The 18232-nt window shown below is 32.1% G+C and overlaps 1 protein-coding gene and 1 non-coding gene across 2 annotated transcripts; both read left to right on the top strand.

Annotated features, from left to right (window-relative positions):
* TRNAL-CAG lies at positions 3326-3405 on the top strand. Its single transcript has one exon. It is a non-coding gene; the product is annotated as a tRNA-Leu (tRNA).
* Positions 9923-10990, top strand: LOC105172236. Its single transcript, XM_011093608.1, has 2 exons — positions 9923-10516; positions 10610-10990. Exons 1-2 carry the CDS (start codon positions 9923-9925, stop codon positions 10988-10990), a joined length of 975 nt encoding a protein of 324 aa, XP_011091910.1.

The following is an 18232-nucleotide window of genomic DNA, read 5'->3' as shown; positions in this document are numbered from 1 at the left end:
TAAAATGCAATTCAAGACAGGGGTACTAATTTGTAATATTATTAATTAGGATAAATTATATGAACACCTCTTGACATTAGATTTAATTATACAAATCTCTCTTATCCTTCGCAAAATTACAATTATTTCTCTTGAAATTGTAATTATAATTACAGTACAAATCCTATATACAAGCAAAATTTTATAAGACCCTTGAGATAAATTACACTGACTTTCCCCTTAAGTGGCGTACTCATAATTTTATAAAGATCAAATGAAATATTTATATAATTAAATCTAATTTCAAAGAGTATCAATATAATTTTATCGATTAATAAAAATGAATAAGTGAGTAGGAATAAAATTAGCAGCATGAGCAGGAGGACAAATCAAGGTTCCTTGTAGGAGCTTATTTGCAGGACAGGCCCTCCGCCAAGAAATTCGAAATTGTGAATTTGTAGAAGGGTGTAAGTATAATTTTAAAATATGAAATTCACCTCAATAATCGGTGGACTGTTAATATATTTTTATAAATATGAAATAATAATATTATAGACAGGTTAATATTCTTTTTTTGTAAATTTTTATGTTCAAGTTTAGGCATTAAAATATTAAAGAATTTAGAAAATTTGTTACTTATATAAGCTTTAAATTATTTTTAAACTATTTATATCATTATTTTAGTTCATGAAAGTATTAGGTTTATGTATTATATATAATTATAAATAAATTACATGTGTTTTTGTATATCTAAAAATATTATTTTATATAAGTAGATGTAAAATATACAAAAAGAATTTAAAAACAATAATTGGGATGAGTACGGGTCCAAACTATTAAGACACTAATCCGCTCGAAACCCATCTAAAACTTTCGACTCGTCCTGATCGACTCGGGTCGGGTCCAATTCTGGCCTATTGTCATCCCTACATAGCTTCCACATGCTCCGGTCCAGACCAGCAACTTTTACAAATCGAGGTAGTATGAATTACTTTAGATAATTGTTAGGATTGAATTAAATATAACTATATTGAGTGGCTCAATTTTATCTTTACTGATATTGATGACGTATCGAATATAAGTAATATATTATTTTTATCTTTTATTATAATTTTGAGATTAAATTATAAACTAATTTAATTTTTTTCTAGAATACCTTGACCCACTCCCAAACCTGTCAATCCCCATCGCCCCTCCACCCATCTAGCATCATCCCTCAACCCCCTCTACCCGCTTGGTGTGCCTATATTTGCGGTCGTATGTAGGAATCAGGTCATATTTTTAATTTTTTTTATTATGATGCTGGCATGCATCCCACATCGATTATAAATGAATAGTTTATATTACCCCTAAAACCTTCTATCTCTAGCAAAGCGGCTTTAAGGACTAAACGACGAGACTCTGCTGAGGAGGACAATTTAATCACATCATACACTGTATCATTGTTGTAACAAATGCTTTAGTAATTTCTTTATACTCTTTTTTTTTTTTTTTTTTTTCGGTTTTTCTTAGATCACATGCTCATTGTTTAGGGAGTGTTTGTGGGAGCTCCGTAAAAGTACTTTTCAGCTCTCGGGTTCATAAAAGTATTTTTAAGGTATTTGGGATGACAGTTTCTGCTTCCAAAACTGCTACAAAAAGCACTTTTAAGCCAAAAGCTAGAAGCATCTTGGTGGTTTTTTTTTTAAATAAATTCTATTTATTTTGGACTATTTTACCCTTATTATAATAATATTAATTCGATTTTACCCATTTTCGAAATTGCTCATCTAAGTTGATGCTAGAATTTTCAAATTATTTGAATAATTTATCACAAATAAAATTTAATATTTTAAAATTTTTATGTTCTATTTTCTGTATTATTGGATATTATTCCTATATCATACAAAAATATAAATTAAATTGCAATGATTAATTAAAAAATATAATTTTTTGGAAAATCATGTAAGGTTATTTATTGTGCATGAATGAACAACTATATTACATAACCAGAACATTATTGAATTAAACATTCAGTTTGTTTAATAATATTCAATATTTCAATAAAATAAATAACAAATATTTGTAAAATTAAATATAAGATATACTAATGGAAAGAATATTTATTATTGTTTGAGAAAAAATATTATTATCAAAAGACAAGTGCAAATGTTAACTAAACATAGTATCTTTTTAACGTGTGCCGATAAAACAGTCTTTAACCTTTTAAATTTATTTTAGAAGTACTTTTTTGCAAATACTACTTTTATCTGTTTTTCACTGTTTTTACAAATACTACCCACTTTTAATTCTGCTACAACTTTCAACTTTTTCTACTAAAATCACTTCTCCAAAAACAGAAATTTTCGCAAACACTCCCTGGGCCATTTTAGGGTCTTACTTATTTTGGTCTGTCATTTATTCTAAAAAAATTAAATTAATTAATTACTTAACTCCCCCACTTATCATGTCTTCTAAAGCTACTTTTTGATATATTTTTTTTTCCTTATACATTTCTTTGTCTCTCTAATTTATATATTATCTTCTTTTATCCATCAAGATATTTACCTTAATTTATTATCTTATACATATTTTTGGGTACTTTTTACTATAAAAAAAATTAAATAATATAATTTATAAATATTTTATTTTAAGTAATTTTTAGAAATTATGCGCATAAAATGCTGTATTTATCACTTTTGATCTTCTCTCATAAATTTTAAAATTCAGTTTAAAATGTTAACATCTTTTTCATGGATTTTAACACAATATCAATATTTTTAAGCAAGTCATATAAACTTACAACATAAATTAAGTTCAATTTTAAGCAAATTAAAATCAATATTTGTTTATATTGATGATTAAATAAAATTAAATTACACAATATAAATTATCAAAATTTAAAATTAATTAGTATTAAATTATATATATCACGACACTACCAAAAAATTGAGCTTTCTCTACTCTACAAACAACCACGATGTTAAAGTTGTGGTAAATCAGTATTATTAATCATGATTAAATAAAATCAAAATAAAAACTTAAATTTTTACCACGACTAATCAATATTCGCCATAATTTTTAACCATCGCCAAAATAGTTGTCATGACTAATGTTTTGGCCATACTTGCGGAAACAACAGGTAATGGCCGTTTCAAAGCCATAATTAATTTTATATTTGCCACAGTTTCTTTTGTAACTAGGTAATTAGTCGTAATAAAAAATTATATTTTTTTTAATGCAAGCAAATAATTTCCAATCTCAATATTGTCATCATTCAAGATTTATCTCATATCCAATCACGTATTTGCTTTTAAAATATATTTTTTAATTTAATAAATCATATGAGTGCTAACTCGGCAACAAAGTCAAGATGGCCGAGCGGTCTAAGGCGCCAGTTTCAGGTACTGGTCCGAAAGGGCGTGGGTTCAAATCCCACTCTTGACATTTTTCTTCCTCTAACCAAAAGAACATTACCTCATTTTTGGACAAAATTACTTTTGTTTACTAATATTATGATTCTCTTATTCATTGATACTCAATTTTAAATTATTTTTTTAATTGCATTTTTTTTTATAAGCGTTTTACACAAAAAATAAAAATAAAAATTCGTTGATTTGGTAATTTATTTATGTTTTTGGGTCTGCCCTCTAACTTTCACTTTGATACTCGAATGGAATAATTGTTTTTAATTAATTCTTTATCTATCTTTCTTTATTTTTATCTCTTTTTTGGATTTCCACATTAATTTTTTCTTCCTGTATTTTAATTCATAAGAATATGAAACAAATTGTGTAAATAAAATTTTAGTAAAAGATATTTATAATTTTCAAATTTTGCTTACGTTTGACTGATATAATTCTGTCATGCTTAGTTTGGTTCATGTGATAGGATTAAGTATGATGAAATTAAGTGGAATGAGAAGTGATTCGCTGAATATTGTTTTGACGTATTGTGATGTATCGTATTTGATGTGATAATATAATATGACGTTTGGTTGAAAAGTTTATCTTTGTTTGAGTTATTTAATGTTGTAATCTGTGAATAACTTGAAATGCAATTTTTTAAATAAAAGTTTGTGTGGGATATTTCATTTTTTTCATATTGATATAATACGAAGTTCAAAATAGACATTCAAAAAACAAAAAAGAAAGAGCGAATATTTAGTTTTTTTAAAAAGAAATACAAAAATATGGGAAAAATCTATTTTTTAAAATTTAATAATTAAATAAAACTCAAAAAAAAAATTAAAAGTCCACAAATATTACTCTTAAATTATTATAAAAAGGGATAGAAGTAGATAGTAGAGAGAGCGGGAGGACATTTAAATAATAAATTTTTTTAGTCCTGCCTTAATAATCGATGGGATCGAATATTTGAAGATGGGATAGATCGAAAATACTCTTCATAAGTTAGTGTTGGGTGGAGAGCAGAAATACCTATTCGACTATTGCAGCGGAATATAGAGTACAAAACTCTTTAATAGACCAAAATAATTACACGAATTATAATAGTTACAAAAATCATTATATATGAATAAATCAAACGAAAGGAGTACTATAGTATCAATTAGGCTCAGATTCAAACCAATATCCTTTGAACACACAAGAGGCCGCACCCACACCCCGATTCACGGTTGCACTACTACCCGAAGAACACCACAAAGGTTTTGTCCCTCGATCATACAAATCTCTCTCTTTCTTGGTCACCGAGACCTTAATCACACAGATTTCACAAAGAAGATTGAAAAATAGAAAATGATTGTTCGGGTTTTCTCTCTGTTTTTTGGGTGTCTCTTGGTGGAGGAGGAAGAGGCCTTTATATAGGGATGAAGACTAGCTGGATAAGGACAACAATAGAGTCCTTCCTCAAGTAACTTTGTTGGCTAAAGAAGACTCATGGAAGTTGGAGACTTGAAAAGATAAGAGAGAATAACGATGAGCACTCTCCGGATCGGGTCGAACGGGTCGTGGATCGGATAGTGGGCCGTCCGAGCGAATCGGATAAGTGGGTCTCTAAAAACTTGGGCTACAAAAATATAACATACTCCCCTTTGGACCAAGTCCTTTAGAGGAACAGGTCCGGAGTTAGGATCTGGTTTTTCTCATCACTACCTAGGGGCCCGCTCCGGTGTACCTATAAAATAAAGATGTTAGTAATAGAATATCTAAAGCACAGAGCATAGCACACAGCTCGATTAGCACTAAGCACTTTTAGCACACAGCAATTAACACTAAGTTTCAAACAAAAGGCTATAGCATATTGCCACCGAGGCACATTCACAAAGAATCATCTAACCACAAAAGGCTCAACAAACCACTTAGGTTCAAACGATCATATTTCACGAAAACTCAATTAACCACTTAGGCAAATTCACGCCATCAAGGCACACAAAGAACTCAATGAGCTACTTAGGCATTTACATACGACCACTAAGGTATAATCATATAGCCACATAGGCAAAATTGAACATCCACTTAACTTTTAAAACACTTAGCCACTTAGGCTCAAGACACAAAGTCTTATTATATTCAAGGGAACATTGCACAACGCAAACACAAGAATTATGAATTGATACAAAATCAATAAACTGTTGATTCTTGTTCTTCAATCACTACGTTTGTTTCTTCCCTCTTATTAAACCGTTTTCTTTTGCAATCTTTTATAAAATGACCTTTTTTTCCACAATTATAGCATCTCCTATCTTTATCCTTCACTTCTTCTTTGTTATCACTAGACTCGGAACTATTGTGTTTTTCATACCTCTCTTTCCCATGTCTTTTATGGAAGAAATTTCTATACCTAGATTTTCCTCTAACAGAATTAACCTCATATTGGTTGCTGCTAGGTCTATTCGTTTTTAGGTCAATCTCTTTGCTTTTTAGACCATTCACAACAGTATCAAGGTTCACGCTATCTCTACCGTATTTAATAGCAGCTTTTACATCAGAATAAGTATCAGGTATAGCATTCAAGAGCACAATAGGAGAATACTCATCAATATTTTTATCACCAGTCAACTTTATGTCTTGAACAAGTTTAGTAAAATCATCCAAATTCTCATCAATGTTCTTAGACAAATCGAGTTTGTATCTAAAAAATTTTTCAAGTAAGAACAGTTTACTCGGTAGGGAAGTTTCAGTATAAAGCTCTTCTAACTTTTTCCATAATTTTTTCGCAGAAGTTTGTTTCCCTACTTTTCTTAAAACATTATCTGATAGATTAAGAATAATAGAAGAGTAGGCGTATTCATCAGTTTCAAGTAGTTTTTCTTCAGAAATATTTTCCGCATATCTACCATCTATAGCTTTGAAAACTTTTTGCTGAATCAAAATCCCTTTCATTTTCTGTTGCCAAATTGAAAAATCAGACTTCCCATCAAAAGGTTGCAAGAAATATCCCGACATATTAGAAAAATGAGTCACAATCACAGAAATTAAGAATGATCCCGGTTAAGCTCAACTAGATATCCGCAACCTCAAGGGTTCGGCCAAGTGAGTGTTTTGAATAGGCCAATAATAATATCTCACAGAATTTTCAACAAAAATGCAGCCGTATTTCGAGAGGATTAAAACAGATTTTTCAAACAGAATATTTTCAAAAGATGAGCACTTAATCAGAGGATATTGATTTTCGGAAAATATTGCACATAGACACTAAGTAGAATAAGAAATTTTCAGCACTAGTATCGACCAAAAACAGTGAAAACAGCACCAATTTCTGCAGCCAAAAACAGCAAATTTCTGCACCAAATTAATGCTCAAAACAGCAAAATTTCTGCACCAAATTAATGCTCAAAACAGCAAATTTCTGCAGCAACTTAACGCTCAAAACAACAAAATTTCTACAGCAACTTTCCGGCCAAAAATGTAGAGATCGCACAAAGCGAAAGGGAACAATCTTACCGGCGTTGGAGACGGAGATAGAAACCAGTGGCTCTGTTACCACTGTTGGGTGCAGAGCAGAAATACCTATTCGACTATTGCAGCGGAATATAGAGTACAAAACTCTTTAATAGACCAAAATAATTACACGAATTATAATGGTTACAAAAATCATTAGATATGAATAAATCAAACGAAAGGAGTGCTATAGTATCAATTAGGCTCAGATTCAAACCAGTATCCTTTGAACACACAAGAGTGCCGCACCCACACCCTGATTCACGGTTGCACTACTACCCGAAGAACACCACAAAGATTTTGTCCCTCGATCACACAGATCTCTCTCTTTCTTGGTCACCGAGACCTTAATCACACAGATTTCACAAAGAAGATTGAAAAATAGAAAACGACTGTTCGGGTTTTCTCTCTGTTTTTTGGGTGTCTCTTGGTGGAGGAGGAAGAGGCCTTTATATAGGGATGAAGACTAGCTGGATAAGGACAACAATAGAGTCCTTCCTCAAGTAACTTTGTTGGCTAAAGAAGACTCATGGAAGTTGGAGACTTGAAAAGATAAGAGAGAATAACGATGAGGACTCTCCGGATCGGGTCGAACGGGTCGTGGATCGGATAGTGGGCCGTCCGAGCGAATCGGGTAAGTGGGTCTCTAAAAACTTGGGCCACAAAAATATAACAGTTAGTATTGAAAGCATCGGCATATAATATCATGAATTAAATGTGTGATTATATATAAGAGGCAATCATATTCCGTTACCACCAACTTCATGGTGATGGGTTCGATTGTTAGTTAGTAAAATGTGGGGTCTTAATTAATATAATTATGAATTTAAAAAAAAATGAAATGTGAATGTACAAGAGTTGCATATGTAAATAAAGAGATAGGTAAAGAGTATGCAATAAAGATAGAAAGAAAAAAACTTGTTCATTATTATTGTGGAGTTTTCTTTTGATATGCAGGCCATGCGGTTGACATGATAATGAAAAAAAAGATGAAAAATGAAAATAAGAGACATGTAATATTATATTTCATGTGATAGAAAAGTGACTTGGTGGGCTAGCGTAGAGGTTAGATCCTTTATTATCGAGGGGGATGGGATAAGTCTGTAAGGAAGTCACCTCCGAAAGTAACCCAACTTTTGTGATTGGAGATCCCAAGAAGAAGGTTCAATAGGTAGGAACAAACTGCACTGTGTGACTTTTATATAGCACATTATTTTGAGGAGAGTATTAACTACTACTACTACTACTACTACTACTACTACTACTAATAATAATAATAATAATAATAATAATAATAATAATAATACAATATCTCATTCCCATCCTTAAGGTGAAATGCTATAAAAATGTGATGTTAGGTTGGACTTTGACCCTTAATGAGATCGAATACGGGATTTCCGTGATGTATGGGTCACACGTACCTTTGGAGGGCTCACCTAAGTGAGAGTTGCCGTAGGCTGTGGCTATGGGTTTGGGCTAACCGTAGAGACCTCACGAGAATCAAGATCAGAGCGTAAGGCCAGTAACACGGTCACCCACTATAACTATGTCCTAAAGTCAATATCATATGAGTGGTAATTGAAGTTTGGCTCAAGGGACATAATTCACGACAAAGTTCATTATTGCTCCCTCAAATGAATATTTCCAACACTAAGTATATGTTCAAGCCCGGAAGGTACATTTACCAATTGCATGGTATAAATTACCATCTATTTCATTTCATATTTTAATTTCAAAAATTTTAAACCTAGCGGAGGCTGTTGGAAATAAGCTGTAAAATTTTCTAAATAAAATTATTTTCAACATTTAATTATTTCATGATTTTCACTAATTACCTCATTATATTTCCACTTTATTATAGTATTCATTATATGACTATTGGACTTTTAATATTCATTTTATGACCCACTTATGGTCTTCTCTCGTCTCATCCTAGTCTCAGCTTATCTCTAATTCCAAGCTTGTGAACTTAAGTTTCGGTAAAAAAAGGCAACTGAGTGTTTTTTGAGGTGTTCATCAGTATAGTGTTGTACTTAATGAACTATAATCGTATTATCCTGAAAAAGATAACAATATACTCAAAGCACTTGATACGGGGCATTTAATTTCTTCAACGCAAGCAATTCCATTGCGATTTAGTTAAGTGTGAATCATTCAGTTGTGATGTCGTCACCTGTCATGCTCAACTGTCCGTTGTCGCCAAATCTTGATGAATATTTCACCAGTCTCATTGTTGAATTACAATAGCAATTGCAAGACAGGCTTGATGAGATAGAAGAACTATGGAACGACTTACCCAAACATGTCTACTACCATCACTGGGCCGAACGGAGGTTTGATGAGTTGGGTGATAATAACTCAATTCCCTTATGGGAAATTGAAGCTCTAAAGTCAGAACATGAAGTTGAAATGCAATAGCTTCAACAAGAGAATCAACAACTTCGTGATCAAGTAGATAACCTTAGAGAACAAATAGACTAGCTAGCTGAGATGATACCAGACAAATCTGAGGAGGATCCTGAAGAGGACCCCATGAAATATCCGGATGACGATTGTATGTGACCGTTAGAAGAGGAATTGGGGGCAATTATGTGAAATTATAGCTAAAGTGTGCAGCAGCTTTCATGCTCAGAAACTTGCCATTACAGTTCAGACACAAAGAAGAAGGAAGAAGCGTAATACGTTGTTTAACGTTTTTCTCTAGTAGAAGCGCTTTTATTATTTCAAGTTGTGTTTAGGCTTTGTGCGTTTTATTATGTTGTGAACATGTTTTTATTAGTAAAGCTTCAGTTAGTTTTGTTAGTTATAGGCTGAAGCCTATATATACTTCACTGTACTCATCCGCTTGAATGTATGAAAACAGAGCATCAATCTCAGATTTTACTTTGAAGAATTACTCTTCCTTCTTACAATCAAAATGTTTACTTCCATAGCTTCCGTTGCAAATTTCACATGGTATCAGAGCCATCTTTGATGGTCTCTGATTCCTCCTGCATTTCTTTTTAAAACAAGAAAACCAAGAACTGCTTCTTCGAATACAAGAACTCCAGAATTCTTCAAATATGGCTGAGGACACAAATGCCCTCAAGGTACAGCCTAGCGACAATCCAGGCTTGGTCCTGGTTACTACACTCTTGGATGGGACTAATTTTCTATCCTGGAGCAGATCGATAAAACTTGGCCTAAGGACAAAAATGAAACTAAGTTTCATTAGTGCAGATATAAAGAAACCTGAAGAAAATACAAAGGAGATGGAACAATGGGACAGAACGGATTCTATGGTTACATCATGGATCTTGAACTCTATTTCACGGGAAATAGTAGAAAGCTTTATGTACACTAATTCAGCAAGGGAATTATGGGTCGAATTGGAGAATAGATTCGAACAAAGCAATGGCCCGTTAGAATATCGGCTGAAGAAGGAGCTTGGGGCACTCACACAAGGTTCTTTAACTCTTTCAAACTACTTTGGAAAACTCAAGAAATTGTGGGACGAATTGGCGTGCATCACTTACACGCCAAAGTGTACTTGTGGGGCAGCAAAGGAGACTTCAGAAATCGAAGAACATGATCAAACCATTCAATTCCTTATGGGATTGAATGATGTCTATGACCATGTGAGGAATCATATCCTCATAATGGAACCTATACCAGCAGTTAGTAAAGCTTATGCAATAGTGCATAGAATTGAAAGCCAGAATGAAGAAAATACAACACAGACTCGTACACCTCAAAATGTGGCAATGTAGGCATATAAGAAGCCAGAATTTCAGAAAAGTCTCCAAAAGAACAGAAACCTCCAAGACAAAAGGCAACTAATATGCAAAGAATGTGGGAAATCAGGCCATTTAAAGGAGGCATGCTTTGAAATTCATGGCTATCCCGAATGGTACAAGGCCCTGATGGAACAAAGGAAATGGAATGCAAGCACAACCAACAAGGCAGTAGCAACTATTGAAATGAAGGGCACTGGTAACAATGCTGTTGATGAACAGACAATTGCAAGAATGTTCAGAAATGTATTCCACAAATTTCTTGGAGGGTTGAAGCCACAGACATCACACTTGAAGGATGAAGACAGATATGATTTCTCAGGTATAACTTCACACTTGGGAAATCAGGCCATTTAAAGGAGGCATGCTTTGAAATTCATGGCTATCCCGAATGGTACAAGGCCCTAATGGAACAAAGGAAATGGAATGCAAGCACAACCAACAAGGCAGTAACAACTATTGAAATGAAGGGCACTGGTAACAATGCTGTTGATGAACAAACAATTGCAAGAATGTTCAGAAATGTATTCCACAAATTTCTTGGAGGGTTGAAGCCACAAATATCACACTTGAAGGATGAGGACAAATATGATTTCTCAGGTATAACTTCAGAACCAAAATCCTTCAACACTGAAATGTTTGATGCATGGATTATTGATATTGGCACTACTTCACATATGTGCAATAATGAATTAATGTTCACCAATAAAGGAGACAATCTAAGAAATTACATCTTGCTGATGGAACAAAGCATAGAATAAAGAAATCATGAGATATAAAACTGAGTAGTAAAATCATATTGAAATATGCTTTGTATGTGCCTGATTTGGAGTTCAATTTACTTTCTGTCAGCAAGTTATGTGCATCCCTTCCTATCAACATTAAATTTCTTAAATCTTGTTGTGTTATGCAGGAGCACAAGACTAAAGAAGTCATTGCAGTGGCCTGCTTAGTAGGGAACCTTTACATCTTGAATTCACAATCATTTGACAAGAAAACTTAAATGAATTCAATAACAGGCATAGTGAATTTGGCCTTCATGTTTCACAAGTTCCCTTGAATGTATGGCACAATAGATTAAGACATGTATCCCACAATGTATTTCTGCACACAGGATTATCAAAATCTGCTAAAATCTTGAGTTTACATGTGAAATATGTCCCCAAGATAAGCAGCAGAGATTACCTTTTCCTATAAGTGTATCAAATTCTAAAGAATACTTTGAATTACTTTATATTGATCTATGGGGACCTTATAATGAATATTTCCATTTCTAAATGCACATATATGCTCACAATTGTGGATGATTACGCTAGATGCACTTGGACCTATCTCATGCAGCAGAAATATCAAACTGTAGAAATACTGAAAGTCTTCCATAAAATGATCCTCACTCAGTTTAACACTAGGATCAAAAGGATAAGAAGTAATAACGGCAGTGAGTTCATGGGAGAACAGTGTCAGAACCTTTTTAAAGAAGGAATTGTGCATGAAACAACATGTGTATATACTCCACAGCAAAATAGAGTAGTTGAGAGAAAACATAAGCATTTGTTGCAGGTAGCTAGGTGCTTAATGTTCCAAGCAAGCCTACCCAAAATGTTATGGACTAAGGCCATATTGACTGCTACTTTTATGATAAATAGAACACCTACATCCTTATTGAACTGGAAGAGTCCTTATGAAATCTTGTTTAATAAACCTGTTGATTACTCTTCTTTTAAAACTTTTGGATGTATGTGTTTTGCTACAAACAATGTTCCTCATAAATCAAAATTTGATGTAAGAGCCATAAAATGTGTTTTCTTGGGGTATGCTTCCAATCAAAAGGGCTACAAGGTATATGATTTAATTAAGAAATGCATGATGGTGTCTAGGGATGTTACTTTTCATGAAGATGTATTCCCTTATGCTAAAGAATCCAATGATCCCATAACTTGTTCATTTCCTGTGATATTCTCTGATGATAGTCTTGATTATACAGAAGCTCTTGAAGAACCAAAAACATTGATAGAAAATCATACTGATCATGATACTGAGAATCAAGAAGCTACTGTGATTAGAAGGTCTGCTAGACAAATCACTCAACCTAAGAGATTTCAAGATTATATTTGTTCTCATGTTAATACTGATCTAGATATACCTACAGTACCCCACTCTCCCTATGAGCATAAATGTTTCCTTGCAGCAGCAGATATACCTGCAGAACCTAGAAATTTCAATGAAGCCAATGACAATGAAAATTGGATAAAGGCCATGAATAATGAGATAAAAGCATTAGAAGACAATAAAACTTGGGAAATAACTAGATTGCCCAAAGATAAGAGAGCAATAGGGTGCAAATGGGTATATAAACTTAAACTGAATCAAGATGGAAGCATAGACAGATTTAAGACAAGACTTGTTGCCAAGGGATACAATCAAATAGAAGGAATAGATTATCTTGAAGCTTTTCCCCTGTAGCAAAAACTGTTACAATCAGAACCTTACTTGCAATAGCTGCTAAGAACAATTGGCATTTACATCGACTAGATATAAATAATGCCTTCTTGCATGGGTTCTTAGATGAAGAAATTTACATGCTTCCTCCTGAAGGATATCCTGTAACAAAGGACCATGTATGTAAGCTCAAGAAATCCCTCTATGGTCTCAAACAGGCTTCTAGGCAATGGAATCAAGAGTTCACATTACAATTAGAAAACTATGGTTTTGTACAATCTAAGCTTGATCATTGCCTGTTTACAAAGCATACTGAAAATGGCCTTTTTTGCTTATTGGTTTATGTAGATGATATATTACTCACAGGTCTATGTTACAAAACAATAACAAACATAAAGAATCACTTAGATAATCTGCTTACTATCAAAGATCTGGGAGAAGCCAGATTTTTTCTTGGTATGTAAATTTGCAGGACAAATGGAGGGATCATGTTGTCACAAACCAAGTACATAAATGATATTATATCAAACTTGGGATTGACACAAGCAAAGACCACAAATACACCTCTCCCAGCAGGTATTAAGCTTGTTAATTTAGAAGGTGAGCAGTTGCAGAATCCAAAGTCCTTCAAGACTGCTTGGAGTTATTGTACTTAAGCCTTACTAGGCCTGACATTTGCCATGGGACTCAGCAATTAAGTCAGCATATGCAATACCCGTGCAAGTCTCATTGGGATGCAGCCATCCATCTATTCAAGTACCTAAAGGGCACATCAAACAGAGGACTCATGTTTGGCAGACACAATGACTTCAATCTGCAGGCTTTTCAGATGCAGATTGGGCAAGTTGCACAGACACAAGAAGATCGCTTACAGGTTATTGTATCTTCCTAGGAAAGACTTTAATTTCATGGAAGACAAAGAAACAAACAACAGTTTCTAGATCATCCGCAGAGGCAGAGTATAGGAGTATGGTAACCACCACTTGTAAGCTAGTATGGATCCATAACCTGTTGCAGGATCTTATTGTTCATCCTCCTACACCAATTTCGTTCTTTTGTGGCAATCAAGCAGCTTTGTACATAACAGCCAACCCAGTCTTTCATGAAAGAACCAACATATAGAAATCGACTGCCATTTGGTTAGAGACAAGTACAAGCAAGGCTTTATTGAACCTTTGCACATTTCTTCAAAGTTTCAAACAGCAGACATATTTACCAAAGTTTTGCCAGGCCCCAGATTTATGTTCCTTGTATCCAAGTTGGGTCTTGTCAACATTGGGACAAGTCCCACTTGAGAGGGGTGTGTGAAATTATAGCTAAAGTGTGCAGCAGCTTTCATGCTCATAAGCTTGCCATTACAGTTCAGACACAAGGAAAAAGGAAGAAGCATAATACGCTATTTAACGTTTTTTTGTAGTAGAAGCGCTTTTATTATTTCAAGTTGTGTTTAGGCTTTGTGTGTTTTATTATGTCGTGAACATGTTTTTATTAGTAAAGCTTCAGTTAGTTTTGTTAGTTATAGGCTGAAGCCTATATATACTTTACTGTATTCATCCGCTTGAATGTATGAAAACAGAGCATCAATCTGCAGATTTTACTTTGAAGAATTACTCTCCTTCTTACAATCAAAATGTTTACTTCCATATCTTTCGTTGCAAGTTTCACAAATTACAACTTCAGTATTAAAGGACTTTTAACATCTGCAGTTTGGTTACACACTCCATATAAACTTTAGAAGGTCATTTTTTGCCTAATTCTTCTCTGATGATCGATTCAATCTATGATAAAAAAAATATATATATATATATATACCTTGATTATATTTTATCTTTTTAACAAGTTTAGTAATGAGCATAACGGTCCTATTGTTTTGACTAATTTTCTAATTTTTTAGAATCTTAAATATTGTTTTATGATATATATATATATGTAAAACATGTATTTATTTTTTATAATTATGAAAAGTTGGTGAAATAACTATCTGAAACTTGCATAAGTTGACATCAATGCTGAAACTTCTATTTTCATGTCATGCAGCTGCCTTATACTCACAAGCCTTGTTTGATTCGTGTGATAGAATTAGGTGAAATGAGAAATGGAATAAAAATTATCATGGAATAATTTTTTTTCTACATTCATACAAGACATAAATTCAAAATAAATATTCAATAATAATAAAAAAAAGGACCAACGTTTATTTTTTTCAAAACAAAAGTTGTTAGAAGCATAGCGAAAATTATACTTTTTTTTAAATTTAGAGTAAAATTCATATTGGCACTCGAATTTTACCAATTAATGTGACTTTCGTACCGAATAATTATAAACGACTAAATTAGTATCCGAGTTTTGTCATTTATACCTCTTTGATACACAAGTAATTACAAAGGACTTAATTAGTACTCGAGTTTCACCATTAATAACATTATAGTACATAATGCCTGTTCATTATTTATTTTTTATATTATGACCATATTACCCTTAAATAATAAATAAAAATAATAAACATATCAATGGTGAAAATAAAAAAAGAAATAGATAAAAATAAAAATTGGGTATAAAAATGATATTAACGGTAAAACTCAAATACTAACTAAATCATTTATAGTTACTCGTAAACCAAAGTGACATTAATAGCGAAACTCGGGTATATTTAAAATTATAAGTACATTATTTGAGGAAGTGTCGATGTAATTTATCTCGGTGGTGTATTTTTGTCCCTCAGGGATAATTATAACTCTAACCTCAAGAGTAAATTTTTAATTTTACAAAGATAATGTGGGCGCTTGTATAATTAGACCTATCTTAAGGGATGTTGACGTAATTTTATCTAAAATATTTTAAAATTAAAATACTTTTCTAAATGTAAGTAAACGACATAAAAAAATTCAAAAGTTACTAATAATATGCTTTTCGTAATTTTATTTTATTGGCAATATCTAATGGTTAAATAAATAAATAATAGTATCAAAATCATTGGTGGATCGAAATTTCAAAATTGATTGGTACTTATGGACACCCCAAATGCCCATAAGTCGTAATGAAATTTAGTTCAATCGGCGAAACTGAAACCCTTTATATGTGTAGAATATTGTTATTCTGTTTGTCTATTTTAATAGTAAACATTATTTACATTTTATTCACATGATATTATTGATCAAAATATAATTATTGCAATTAACTTCGTTAGGTATTGACATAATATGATATTATTGATTAGCGTATGATTATCGTAATTACTTCGCCAATTAGTCAAATCCGACAAAATACCCACAAAAATCTTGCGTCTATAGTTAAGGTTTCCCATGTCAGTAGTGAGTTCCCAATGGACAAAGATACTCTTACCCACGTTCTCCTGCATTGACCGTTGTAGTGCTCAACACTGACACTCTTACATGCCTTTACTTTGTTGTCAACACCGGCCGTGGCCAGCACTGTATATAATAAATAGGGATAATTATACTTCTTTTTTATGAGTTTTAGTGTAATTACATATAATTTTTTCGTAATTCAAATATTTATATCTAATATTTTGAAATTTGCTTTTGTCTAACGAATAAGTTTCTCCATTAGTCAAAATTTTCTAAATTTGTTGATAACAACAAAGATTATTCGATAAAAATCAATATTTACTTCAACTAACTTATTATTTATTAATTTCATATTAAATAATTTTTTTTATAAACTAAATTATATCCCCGTGCGCCTTCATACGTGAATGCATGTGATTAGGTATTTTTTCGCCGTTATAAGGGTAGTTTAGTCGAAAAAGAATTGTTTGATCTGAAATAAGTCAATAAAGGGTAAATTTCAACTTTATTCAGTTTTTTGTTAATATGAACAAATTCAGTGAATTTTAAATAATTGATGAACCTATTTGTTAGATGAAAATAAGCCTCAGGGGTATTAGATATAATTTTTCAAACCACAGAGGGTTTACGTGTAATTACACCAAACATCAGGAAAAAAATAAGTGTAATCATCCCTAACAAATAATTTTTTCATTTTAAAATATATTATAAATAATAATAAACAAAAAAAAAAGTAAACCAACTTAAAACATATTATGAACACAACAAAAAACTCATGCAGCGGTGTCACAAATGACTATTTGCGATCGAAAAATTTCTTTTTATGAGGGATATTTGTTAGATGTCCGTTAAATTCAAAATAATATTTGTAATTCTTTAAATAACGAGAATGTATTTATAATTATGACAGATCTCGTAAAAGTCCATTGTAATTTACTCTTCTTTTAATTACGTGAAGGTGGCAATACAATTATTTTCAAATTAATCTTAATATTATACCCTAAAATAAACACGAGACTCGATTTACCCGAGCACTGCAACCAAACTAAAAAAACTGACTATAATTAATCTCAAAATTTTTTATTTTATATTTAATCTTAATTTATCTACTATAATTTTAATAGCTATGAATTAAAAATCGTGGTAAATACTTTTTATTGACCACGATTAAATAAAAGTGATAAAAAAATATAGGTTTTTCACCAAGAAAATTTTAGCCACCCTCACAATACCACGACTAACAATCATGACATGACCATTGTTAATGATTATTTGCTTTGATTATTTTGTTATTAATCATAATAATTAATAATAATTAAATATTATATTTTTTTTAGTGAGTAAACGAGTCTTAAAGTGATATATAAGTTATTTTATTTGTATATATGAAGGGGTTTTTTTTTTATGAATTTGTTTATATATATATGAAGTTGGAGGGGTGTAAGGTTGCAATAAAAATCAGACGTGGTGTGCAATCTGACGATGTAGGTTGGCAGATATTATCAAGCGTCAATGATTTGACCTTTTCACAACAATGAAGAAATAGTCATAATTTGGTCTGTCAGCCGACAACATTGAATTGATGGTATAGTTCAAGACATGCAGGCACATAAACATACACATTTTATAACATGTAAGGGAAAAGTATTATTTTAGTTCGTTAAATATGTTTAATTTTACTTTTAATTCGATAATTATGTCCATTTTTATTTAGATCCAATAACTTATGAAATTGCTTACTTTTAGTCCTCTGACAGATTTAGTCATATGCACTCATAGGGGTAAAATTGTTCGAAAATCTGCCAGAGAACTAAAAGTAAGCATTTTCGTAAGTTGCTGGACCTAAACAAAA

The sequence above is a fragment of the Sesamum indicum genome, linkage group LG10, assembly GCF_000512975.1.
Source record: "Sesamum indicum cultivar Zhongzhi No. 13 linkage group LG10, S_indicum_v1.0, whole genome shotgun sequence".
Lineage (NCBI taxonomy): Eukaryota > Viridiplantae > Streptophyta > Magnoliopsida > Lamiales > Pedaliaceae > Sesamum > Sesamum indicum.
The sequence above is the reverse complement of the archived record's forward strand: the minus strand, read 5'-3'. Positions and strand labels throughout refer to the sequence as shown.